This window comes from Lampris incognitus, chromosome 13, assembly GCF_029633865.1.
Source record: "Lampris incognitus isolate fLamInc1 chromosome 13, fLamInc1.hap2, whole genome shotgun sequence".
In the NCBI taxonomy this organism is placed as follows: domain Eukaryota; kingdom Metazoa; phylum Chordata; class Actinopteri; order Lampriformes; family Lampridae; genus Lampris; species Lampris incognitus.
In genome coordinates this window covers 17,256,013-17,268,877 of record NC_079223.1, presented here as the reverse complement: position 1 = coordinate 17,268,877, position 12,865 = coordinate 17,256,013, and the positions used below count along the sequence as shown (strand labels likewise).

Here is a 12,865-nt window from a genome sequence, read left to right as displayed (position 1 = left end):
TTCCTGGAATCCATTGATTTCAATTTCAGTGCAGAGGAAAATTAATTTAAAAATTAATTTGCAGACTTGAAAGTTGCTTGAGATAGATAACCCATCACAGTGAACTTTTTTTTGTTGTTTTTTTTGTTTTGTCAAATTTATGTTATTGTTGTGTGACACAGCTACTGACAGTGCGGGTTGATCTGAAGAGTTTTCCAGGACTTTCAATTACATTATCCCGCTTGATGCTGGAAGACCAAGGGGGCACAACTGGAGATGGGTAAAATAAATCTTTTTTGATGTATCTTGCATGTTCGACGGCAGGCAAAGTGGACATATATTTACTTGACATGGTGTCTTTCAGTCATTTACAAACCAGTTTAATTTTGGTGGCGATCTGTTAGGGATGTTTACACTGCTGTTTTACATTACTGTCTTTGGCGAGTGTCATTTGTATTCCACAAAACAGATGCAGGGATGTGTTATAAGGCGAAGTGGCTGGATGTAACAGGCTGATGTACATTTAGCAAGAGCATTACCATGGTAGGCAAGAGCTTACTACTACTACTACTTTTGGCTGCTCCCGTTAGGGGTCGCCACAGCGGATCATCCGTTTCCATCTCTTCCTGTCTTCTGCGTCTTCCTCTGTCGCACCACCCAACTGCACGTCTTCCCTCACCACATCCATAAACCTCCTCTTTGGCCTTCCTCTTTTTATGTCGTAAGCAAGAGCTTGCGACATTAAAAAAAAACCTTCAGTTTGATCTTGCAAAAAGCATAAATTCCTTTTTTAATGTCTTTAATACATTGAGAAACGAGGTGGTGCCTGAAACAGAACGGCACAGACCCAACATTGACCAGTATTTCCTAAGTAGTGAATCAGTCTACCAAAGTCCACTAACAACCAAAAGAGAGTGGTTTATCAGAAACTCTTACTAGTTCTGAAACTTGAGGTGGGGAGGGCAGCAAGCTTGGCCAGCCAGTGATACAGATGTCTATGAATGGAAGGGCACAATAGTGACAGCAGACACCGATAGTATAGAGTGATTCTTAATAGCTGGAAAGTGCCACCAGTTAATTTAACAGTCTATCTTGGAGACCATTTAAGGATTAAGGAAGACCTGCACGACAGAAAGAAGAAAGCAAATCTGTAGCTCTGATGGAGGCTTGCAGTTTGTTTCACCAAATTGGGGCCCAGGTGATAAAGTCTGGACATAGCGTAGGAGTGTACATGTCACTATTGGTTTGCAAGCAAGTCAGTGCGGTTCCTTGAACTGTCTGCAATGCCAACAACTGCGTTTTGAACTTAATGCAAGCAGCAACAGTGGGCGAGTGCAAAGACACAAAGAGAGGGGTGATGAGTACACATCTTGGCAGGTTAAAAAACAAAAGCAAGTATGTGCAGGTTGATTTTGGATCCTCTGAAGCAATTTCATTGCACTGGCTGGGAGACCAGCGAGATGTACACCGCAAGTCCAATCAAGGGCTGGCTAATGCCTGGACCAGGATCTAGGCAACATGTTCTGAAAGACATGATCTGATATTTTGGATGTTATGGTGAGCAAAGCTACGGGAACAGCAGACTGATGTAATGTAGTCCGAAAATTACGAAACTGATCTATGTGTCCATGGGGATGGAGGAATTTGGAGGGGATGAACAGTTACTCAGTTTTGGACAAACTGAGCTGGAAGATATGTTCTCTCATCCAAGAAATCTCTCATTGTTTCACACAGATATATTGTTCCAGTGTGCCACATATTGGGGGAATGCTCTGGCAAGGTAGAGATTACATTAGAGTTGGGTGGATGTTATTCATGCATATATCTTTGTCAAGTCAAATTTATACATAGAGCACATTCAAAAACAACCCACGCTGACCAAAGAGATGTACAGACCAGAGCAGGTAGCTAAAACACAAATACAAGAAACCTCGACTTAGACAACAAGGCACATAGCTCATAGGCACAAATAAACAACACATGGGCATAGGGACAAGCCAGAAAGCAGCCACATCAGGAGAAGTCAAACACTAGTGAATAAAAGTAAGTTTTGAGCTAGGACTTAAGAGTCAATGGAGGGGGCATATCTGATCTCTTAGGTTGTGTTGGTACAGCTATGTTAAGTCTGCCAACGGTGAGTACTACTCGCAAGACTATTTACAGAATTCCAAGAATTTGGGATGTCCTTTTGCACCATTTAAAAATGTTGTCCCAAGATGACACCACATTTGATAACTCTAAATGCATGCCTGAGCTTGTTGTAGACATTGAGATTTGATAAACTGATGAATGGTGCTGCTTGTGAAATTGACCAGTAGATTTATAACAATACCCTGATGTCTCCTGCAGGAGTTATGGTTACTGCACCTTTTTGTCAGAGTTCAGCTTCTGTGTGAGTCTATACAGCTCAGTATAGACTCAAGGCTCAGCATTTTCACTTTTCAAAAAAAAAAAAAATCCGGGAATTTATCTGTGTTTAAACGGATCTGCTCCTTTTAAAAAGTCTGGGTATTTTTCGGTGAAAATAATCCGTAGAAACATAAAATCCAGGTGAAAGTCAATTTAAACCGATCTGCTCCTTTTAAAAAATCCGGGTATTTTTCAGTGAAAATCGGTAAAAAACAAAAATGCTGAGCCTTGTATATACTGCACAAGAGCTTCTTACCCCATATATTTGCATTCAAAGTACCAGCGGTCCCAGCACCATTCACAACTGACTCTTCAAACTATTTAAAAAGGTGCTACATGAACACAGTGAAATGATTAAAAAAAAAATCATTTTATGGGTTCAAATATAATTTCTCTGGTCCACAACCATCTGATTCTGATCAGTATGAACACATAAAAAAAACTCAAAGCCAGAGTAAGCCAAAATTTAATCACTAAAGTCATCACATTGTTAAAAAAAAAACACAGCTGCAGCAGATAACATCGGATGAGGAACCGAAACCAAATATTTGCATTTTTTTCAGCTGGACAAGCTTAATCCTGTCCCAACATCATCAATTCTCAACAGATTATAATTATCCCCACATTGTGCCTTGATAACCCTGAGTTGCCCGTTATTTCCCTCGACCTAGCTGTCTTAAAGAATCAGTTCAGTTCACTAATGAGCAGTCGCCCACGTCTTAGTTTCGTGCTCTCTGAGGAGCCGTTTTTCATGACCACATACTGAAGACATTCCGAGAACAAAATAAGAGCCCAGTCCTTCAAAATTAATCTATCTTCCCTTTAAACAAACCAACGCATTTTGAAAGCTACAGTGTGTAACTCTTCTTCCCATACGATGTGTCATCTCATAACAGGGCTCAATCCTGGTACCCACCTCTAACAGACGTGGCAGCAGCTCACACCTGTCTGAAACCGCCTGCGGTTCACTTTACAGTTTCTGACCACAACCCGTGTACTCATATCACAAGCAAGATTAACTTTGTCAGCTTCCCATAGAAGGAAGATACCTAGTCATTTTCATGAAAAATATCATAGTTGCTTATTTACCAAAAGAATATTCTAAATTCTTTTAAAATTTCTAATTTTCTTTTTTTTTCTGAGAAGAATTCAGAAATAGAACATTTTGGGGGCAGGGTATCACTAGAACGACCGGGATTTCACTCCTACCTAAAACGACCATGGGCGGTCAACATGACTGCCGGTTTTTAAACTATATTCTGTCAAGGTAAATACCAAATTGAGATATTATTGCATAGCATATGTTAGTATGTCTGTTAGCAAATGACTGACACCAAAATGTACATTTTAACAACTACAAACCCCAATTCCAATGAAGTTGGGACGTTGAGTAAAACGTGGAGTAAAACGTGAATAAAAACAGAAAAGAATTATTTGCAAATCCTTTTTGACCTACACTACCGTTCAAAAGTTTGGGATCACCCAAACAATTTCGTGTTTTCCATGAAAAGTCACACTTATTCACCACCATATGTTGTGAAATGAATAGAAAATAGAGTCAAGACATTGACAAGGTTAGAAATAATGATTTGTATTTGAAATAAGATTTTTTTTACATCAAACTTTGCTTTCGTCAAAGAATCCTCCATTTGCAGCAATTACAGCATTGCAGACCTTTGGCATTCTAGCTGTTAATTTGTTGAGGTAATCTGGAGAAATTGCACCCCACGCTTCCAGAAGCAGCTCCCACAAGTTGGATTGGTTGGATGGGCACTTCTTTGAGCAGATTGAGTTTCTGGAGCATCACATTTGTGGGGTCAATTAAACGCTCAAAATGGCCAGAAAAAGAGAACTTTCATCTGAAACTCGACAGTCTATTCTTGTTCTTAGAAATGAAGGCTATTCCATGCGAGAAATTGCTAAGAAATTGAAGATTTCCTACACCGGTGTGTACTACTCCCTTCAGAGGACAGCACAAACAGGCTCTAACAGGTACTATTTAATGAAGATGCCAGTTGGGGACCTGTGAGGCGTCTGTTTCTCAAACTAGAGACTCTAATGTACTTATCTTCTTGCTCAGTTGTGCAACGCGGCCTCCCACTTCTTTTTCTACTCTGGTTAGAGCCTGTTTGTGCTGTCCTCTGAAGGGAGTAGTACACACCGGTGTAGGAAATCTTCAATTTCTTAGCAATTTCTCGCATGGAATAGCCTTCATTTCTAAGAACAAGAATAGACTGTCGAGTTTCAGATGAAAGTTCTCTTTTTCTGGCCATTTTGAGCGTTTAATTGACCCCACAAATGTGATGCTCCAGAAACTCAATCTGCTCAAAGAAGTGCCCATCCAACCAATCCAACTTGTGGGAGCTGCTTCTGGAAGCGTGGGGTGCAATTTCTCCAGATTACCTCAACAAATTAACAGCTAGAATGCCAAAGGTCTGCAATGCTGTAATTGCTGCAAATGGAGGATTCTTTGACGAAAGCAAAGTTTGATGTAAAAAAAATCTTATTTCAAATACAAATCATTATTTCTAACCTTGTCAATGTCTTGACTCTATTTTCTATTCATTTCACAACATATGGTGGTGAATAAGTGTGACTTTTCATGGAAAACACAAAATTGTTTGGGTGATCCCAAACTTTTGAACGGTAGTGTATGTTCAATTAAATACACTACAAAGACAAGATATTTAATGTTCAAACTGATAAACTTTATTGTTTTTTGCAAATATTCGCTCATTTTGAATTTGATGCCTGCAACACGTTCCAAAGAAGCTGGGACAGGGCCAACAATAGACTGGGAAAGTTGAGGAATGCTCAAAAAACACCTGTTTGGAACATCCCACAGGTGAACAGGTGAATTGGAAACAGGTGAGTGTCACGACTGGGTATAAAAGGAGCATCCCCGAAAGGCTCAGTCGTTCACAAGCAAGGATGGGGCGAGGTTCACCACTTTGTGAACAACTGCGTGAGCAAATAGTCCAACAGTTTATGAACAACGTTTCTCAACGTACAATTGCAAGGAATTTAGGGATTTCATCATCTACAGTCCATAATATCATCAAAAGATTCAGAGAATCCAGAGAAATCTCTGCACGTAAGCGGCAAGGCCGAAAACCAACATTGACCGCCTGTGACCTTTGACCCCTCAGGCGGCACTGCATTAAAAACCGACACCATTCTGTAAAGGATATTACCACGTGGGCTCAGGAACACTTGGGAAAACCATCGTCAGTTAACACAGTTCGTCGCTACATCTACAAGTGCAAGTTAAAACTCTCTCATGCAAAGCCAAAGCCATATATCAACAACACCCAGAAACGCTGCTGGCTTCTCTGGGCCCGAGCTCATCTGAGATGGACTGACGCAAAGTGGAAAAGTGTGCTGTGGTCTGACGAGTCCACATTTCAGATTGTTTTTGGAAATCATGGACGTCGTGTCCTCCAGGCTAAAGAGGAAAAGCACCACCCAGATTGTTATCAGCGCAAAGTCCAACATCCATTATCTGTGATGGTATGGGGGGGGTGTTAGAGACCATAGCATGGGTAGCTTGCACATCTGTGAAAGCACCATTAATGCTGAAAGGTACATACAGGTTTTGGAGCAACATATGCTGCCATCCAAGCGACGTCTTTTTTAGGGACGTCCCTGCTTATTTCAGCAAGACAATGCCAAGCCACATTCTGCACATGTTCCAACAGCGGGGCTTTGTAGTAAAAGAGTGCGGGTACTAGACTGGCCTGCCTGCAGTCCAGACCTGCCTCCCATTGAAAATGTGTGGCGCATTATGAAGCGCAAAATACAACAACGGAGACCCCGCACTGTTGAGCAACTGAAGTCGTACATCAAGCAAGAATAGGAAATAATTCCACCTACAAAGCTTCAACAATTAGTGTCCTCAGTTCCCAAACGCTTATTGAGTGTTGTTAAAAGGAAAGGTGACGTAACACAGTGGTAAACATGCCCCTGTCCCAGCTTTTTTGGAACGTGTTGCAGGCATCAAATTCAAAATCAGTGAATATTTGCACAAAAAAAACCAATAAAGTTTATCAGTTTGAACATTAAATATCTTGTCTTTGTAGTGTATTCAATTGAATATAGGTCGAAAAGGATTTGCAAATCATTGTATTCTGTTTTTATTTACGTTTCACACAACGTCCCAACTTCATTTGAATTGGGGTTTGTATAATACTATTTTTAAACAATTCAAATTTCAGCGAGACATGGTCGAACTTGAATAGCAAAATGGAAAAAGTGAAAATATTACCTGAAAACCGAAACGGAAAACACATATTGCTAATCGTAACAAGGTCTATAAAACGTGAAATGTAAAAAAAGAAGAAAAGAACTGAAAATAAATACTGAAACAAGCCCCAAACAACTACCGGAACTTACACACTACTAGAACGACCGTGGGTTTTTAAACTCTATATTCTGTCAAGATAATTACCCAATTGAGATATTAATCAAATCAAATCAACTTTATTTGTATAGCCCAATATCACAAATTTGCCTAAGTGGGCATAACAGCAACACAACATCCTGTCCTTAGACCCACTCTCTTAATGCCTTACATACGTTAGTATGCCTGTTAAGACATGACTGACGACAAAATTAAAATTTTAACAACTTCTAATACTATTTTTCATCCATCCATCCAATATCTGAACCACTTATCCTGCTCTCAGGGTCATGGGGATGCTGGAGCCTATCCCAGCAGTCATTGGGTCGCAGGCGGGGAGACACCCTGGACAGGCCGCCAGGCCATCACAGGGCCCACACACACACACCCCCTCATACCTAGGGACAATTTAGTATGGCCGATTCACCTGACCTACATGTCTTTGGACTATGGGAGGAAACCGGAGCCCCCGGAGGAAACCCACGCAGACACGGGGAGAACATGCAGACTCCAAACAAAGGACGATCCAGGATGACCCCCAAGGTTGGACTACCTTGCTGTGAGGCAACTGCGCTAACCACTGCGCCACCGTGCCGCCCTACTTTTTTCAAACAACTTAAAATGGCTGCTGTCCAATGCCTGTACATACTGCAACATGTCGGTGGTAGTCATGGTGCATCTGAAACGGCGTCTGTAACCAGACATGTTGGCAATAACCAAAAATCAAGTTTAGACTACTACTCTGCACTGGAGAATGCTAGTTTGTTTCTAGGACAGAGCAATGAACTTCGTGAAGGAAATTATGCAACCAATACGTCATAAATAGTGACATGACGCGCACAATCATGCGTAAATTACAAGCAGACATTTTGACCCCTCGTGGTGGTTTTAGGTAGATCTAATCTTAATTTTTTTGTGCAATTGATCTAAAACTAATTTCAATGCAAATATGTGCAATTTTAAGAGCATTCAGGGGCCGGCAGGTCTGTATCTTTTTTTTTTCCCCACGAAGTTATTATTACTACTACTTTCGGCTGCTCCCGTTAAGGGTCACCTCAATGGATCAACTGTTTCCATCTCTTCCTGTCCTCTGCGTCTTCCTCTTCCTCTGCATGTCCTCCCTCACCACATCCATAAACCTCATTTTTGGCCTTCTTCTTTTCCTCTTCCCTGGCAGCTCCATATTAATTTTTCACAAAGTTGAAAATCCAAAATGGTCATTATGACCGTCTTGGTCCTCCTAGTGGTATTATAATATCACAGACAAGGGGAGCAGTTGGTTGAGATCTGACTGTCTCTCTCATCAGTACAAGTGTGATTGATGTGTGTACAAGGGGTGGGGGTGGGAATCCATTCACTTAAGTATCAGGATTCTTTTTTTTGTACGATTTTTTTTAAATCAATTTTTTGATTGCTGAATCGGGAATGGGGAAAGGATGGTGTTCAAATTCAATTTCATATGTGAGGGATGTTAATTTAAAGGCTCACATTGGTGCTGTGTGCAGTTTTCAGGGGCTCTATTCATTTTGGCCATCATTTTATTTTATCCTCAGCAAGAAGGTCCTGGGTATGCAGCATGGTGGTGCACTGGTTAATGTGGTCACCTCACAGCAAGAAGGTCCTGGGTTCGAACCCCAGGTTTGTCCAACCTTGGGGGTCATCCCAGGTCGTCCTTTGTGTGGAGTTTGCATGTTCTCCCCGTGTGTGCGTGGGTTTCCTCCAGGTGCTCCAGTTTCCTCCCACAGTCCAAAGACATGTAGGTCAGGTGAATCGGCCAATGTGTCAACGCTGTGATGGACTGGTAGCCTGTCCAGGGTGTCTCCCCGCCTGCCGCAATGACTGCTGGGATAGGCTCCAGCATCACGTGACCCAAATTTGGATGAGTGGCTTGGATAATGGATGGATGGATTTTATTTATTTTCTTATGGTACTAGTTTGATGAGCAGGAACGGCTAAATGTAGCACTTCAGTTCAAAAAGTATTTTATTTACCTCTTTTATATATGCAGTAGAGCAATGATATTGCTGAAATAAAACTCAGAAAGACTGACTGACGTGTGATGTGCATTCGTTTTGGAAATATGACTCGTCATGATATACAGTCTCTAGAAGTGTATGGTTCAACTTTTTCCCATGGTCTAGTGTTAAAATAAGCAAACAAAAATCACAATAAATCGCGTTTGGATCTGCATTAATTGTGTATTTCAATTCTTCACAGACAGCTTATGGAAATTAACAACCGTTTTCAATACAACTCCTACAGAATAATGCTGCCTCCCTGCTGCCCACCTTCAGACTTTTTTTTGCCAGATGGAAATACTACGGCCTCCAAGCAAGCATGAAGGACTTGGAGTGGAAGGACCTGAACTAACAGTATTTGGACAACTGATCAAATGAAAGGTGAATGGAGGTCACTCGTACTCGCCCCTAATAGACCTTTTTCCCCCAAACATGGCCAACATACTTCTGCTTCGTCTTAGCAGGGTTCTCCCCATTGCCTGCAATGTTAAAAAGCCAACTTTCTGTCACCTTCAATTATGTCTATGATCCCTTATTTTGTGTTTCAACACAGCGTGTAACACAAAATAGGTGTTGTCAATGACATAGTCAGACGACTGCATGTCTTTAAAAAAGTTATTTGACCAAGGGTCACAAAATGCTAACTGGCTAATCAAGGCTAATGGTAATTTCAGGGCTGTTACCATTTTGTGACCCTTGATGAAATCACTGATTTCTAGCTTTGTAGTCATCTGATAAAAGAAACAAAGATATGTAAATGACAACACTTGCATGTGTTATACGCTATGTTGAAACACAATATAAGTGATCATAGACAGAGTGGAAAGCCCCTCATCACTTTTTTTAAACATATCTTATAAATCCATATAATTTTGTTATCCTGTTTCAATTTTATATCCTTCCCTCACCATGATTTGTGACTAATGTTTTTTCTTGTCTCTCTTCTTGTCTCCCATGTATGTGAATGGTGTGATGTGAGTCTCCCCTGTGTGCATGTGTAGTCTGTCCTCTTGTCCGGTCTCCATGGTGATGGTGGTCACATGGCTCAGGTCCTGGGCTGTTCCGGTGGCATCTGGACACTGCTTGGCATCCTCCTCCTCATATCCTTCAAATAGCTTATAATTCCATTATAATTCTGTTATCCTCTTTCAATGCTGTATTCTGTAAATTGTGTAAACACAACATCCATTGCACGTTGTCCATCTTGCGAGAGAGATCCCTCCTCTGTTGCTCTCCCTGGGGTTTCTTCCTATTTTTCCTCCCTGTTAAAGGTTTTTCTTTTTTAGGGAGTTGTTCTTTATCCGATGCGAGGGTCTAAGGACGGGATGTTGTATTGCTGTAAAGCCCCCTGAGGCAAATGTTTAATTTGTGATAATGGGCTCTACAAATAAAACTGACTTGACAGCAACAGAAAGTAAGCTTTTTAACATTGCGGGCAATGGGGAGAACCAATCTTTACCCTGCTATGATTAAGTGGAATTATGTCGGCCATGTTTGTGAAAAAGGTGTATTGAAGTCTTGGACTCATGCGATTGAGCTATTCTCCAACATGTTTACTTCTTGTTTTGATCACATCGTTTGTTACAAGCCGTTCTGGGGAGCGCCTAACCAAACAGTCAAGAGGATAAAATCCAGCAGCAGAGCAACCATGCCCGCAGGAAGACTACCCTCTCTTTGCTGGCATTTGAAAGGGAATTTACAGATACTTTGGAGTCTAATGAAATACCGATTTAAGGCCAAGCCACACCGTCTTGCCCTTAAAAAGCTGTCAGCTTGCACAGGTAGGCAGTGCCCAAATTAAGTTTCATATAAATGTCATTTGGGGGAATGCTGTGTAGATTCTAGTTGTTATCTACTCTATTGTAGGCCCAGCTTGTTATATTTGATAAGCCTGTGTAAATCACGACTGCACTGTGAGGTTTAAAAGAACAACGAAGGACTAGATAAGCTACGGTATCATTGGTGAATTACTTGTAAAGCGCCTTGAGCGACTGTTGCAGCTAGAAAAGCTGCTCTATAAAATGCACCTTGATTGATTGAACGACCGATTGCTTGAACGGACTGTACAAAGACTACACTGCTTTTTATGCCGTGTTGTTGGCAAGCCTATGCGGAGAGTTCTTCTTCTCGGCGTGCTTCTTGTTCCCCAGGGGGGTCCCCACAGCGAATTTGATACGTTTCCATCGGCACCCCGTGAGGGCACAACGCCGATGGCGGTGTTGTCAATCTGCGTTACGATTTGGCAACATTTTTACGTCGGATGCCCTTCCTGACACAACCAGTGGACGGGGGGCCACAGGTAAAGCTAAAAGCAAAGGTGAGGGTATATGGAGAGTAATGGGCGGTTATGTTTTGGTGCAGGTGCACATCAGTCCAGCCTGCTTTGTTGCAGAGAAAACTGAGACAGGGCACACCCAGTTTTTCTGACGCACACCCACCGTATTTTTCTCTGGCTAGCTAGTGGCGCTCAAGATCCTACACGCTGTTGTTGGAAACGGCTTACGGCCTATGTTAGTAGTTAGGGGTTGTTTTGTTTTAAAATAAATAGTTTGCTGTCTGACATTTGATATTACCGACACGTTATGACGAGGTGTGCTTGCGTTGATCCGTTTGCTCTTACCCTGGGCCGCGGCGATCTGCGCGGTCAACATCCAAAGCAGGGGGATTCCGAGCCTCCTTGTCACGTCCATAGTCCAACAAAGCGGCTCGACGTCAGTTTAAAAACACAAGACACGACACGGCAGCTTCATGTTTTTGGGGGGCGAAAGGAGACGATTCGGAGAGGGCGGAACGTGCGCGGCGTGGCGTTACCCGTCAGGACGTAACACGACTCCGCCGCGCAGACACGCAGGAGTAACAGGAGACACTTCCAACGTGGATATGTAGACCCCTCCCACTGTTGAGCCGCGACAAGACGAAACGGTTTGCCGTTAGTCATACCGTGCCTGAGGGAGTCTCGAGATCCGTCACTTCCAGCTCCTGGGTAGCGTAGCGGTCTATTCCGTTGCCTACTAACACGGGTCGGCGGTTCGAATCCCCGTGTTACCTCCGCCTTGGTCGGGCGTCTCTACAGCTGGCCGTGTGCTGCGTGTGGGAAGCCGGATGTGAAGAATAGAGTAATTATATACCTCCAAATTAATTTGATTAGAAGAGTCCTAAACTACTAATATGTAGTCTATTAGTCAGCGGCGACTCTAGGATGAGACCTTTTTGGGGGGGGGGGCAGCCCCTAATGAGGATGAGACCTTTTTTGGGGGGGGTCAGCCCCTAATGAGGATGTGACATGCACACAGTGCCTTGCAAAAGTGTTCAAACCCCCCCCCCCCGCTAAATCACTCATTTCATTGGATAACAATTAATAGATTCATATTTTTTCTATATATGATATTTAAATGTACAGCAATACTTTTAATGAATAACCATTAAGTAATATGAGTTTTACGCCACAAGATTTTTTTTAAGAACATGAAAAATGGAATATGCTGTTTCCAAAAGTATTCAACCCCTTTCACTTTGGTAAACTTCAACTCAATTAGGTACACAATGTTACCTTTAGAAGCAACCTGATTAATTTTGTGGTCTATTGTAGCATATAATAATGATGGTTCAGAATAAACAATCACAGATTTCAAATATAATACAGCCAGTCAGTTAATAAAACCTGATCCAAAGACTCAATCATAATAACCAGAACTTTCCAAAGTAAATAAAAGATAAAAGTTATAGCAAAGCAGATATGAGGAGAAATTTACAAGACATTGTCTCAGTCTCTACATGGGGAGGGTCCATATCTTGATGATATGAGCCCTCCGCCTACTTTATCACATGGGCCCCATGTGTGCAATGGTGCAGAGAATATAATAATAATAATAATAAAACATTTTAATTGTGGGCGCCTTTCAGAACACTCAAGACACCTTACAGAACACAGTTCATTCATTCATTCATTCATTCATTCATCCATCATCAGCCGCTTCTCCGGGGTCGGGTCGCGGTGGCAGCAAGCTAAGTAGGACCCTCCAGATGTCCCCCTCCCCAGCAATGCCCTCCAGCTCCTCCT

At 42.0% G+C, this 12,865-nt stretch overlaps 1 protein-coding gene across 1 annotated transcript in view; it reads right to left on the bottom strand.

Annotated features, from left to right (window-relative positions):
- ifngr1l (interferon gamma receptor 1-like) overlaps nt 1–11,684 on the bottom strand; it is a 30,240-nt gene extending 18,556 nt beyond the window's left edge. Inside the window, exon 1 of the mRNA XM_056292191.1 lies at nt 11,426–11,684. Within this exon, the coding sequence (XP_056148166.1) occupies nt 11,426–11,495 (70 nt within the window). The 5' untranslated portion in view covers nt 11,496–11,684. The remainder of the gene's footprint in view (nt 1–11,425) is intronic.
- Nucleotides 11,685–12,865: the final 1,181 nt, after the last annotated feature.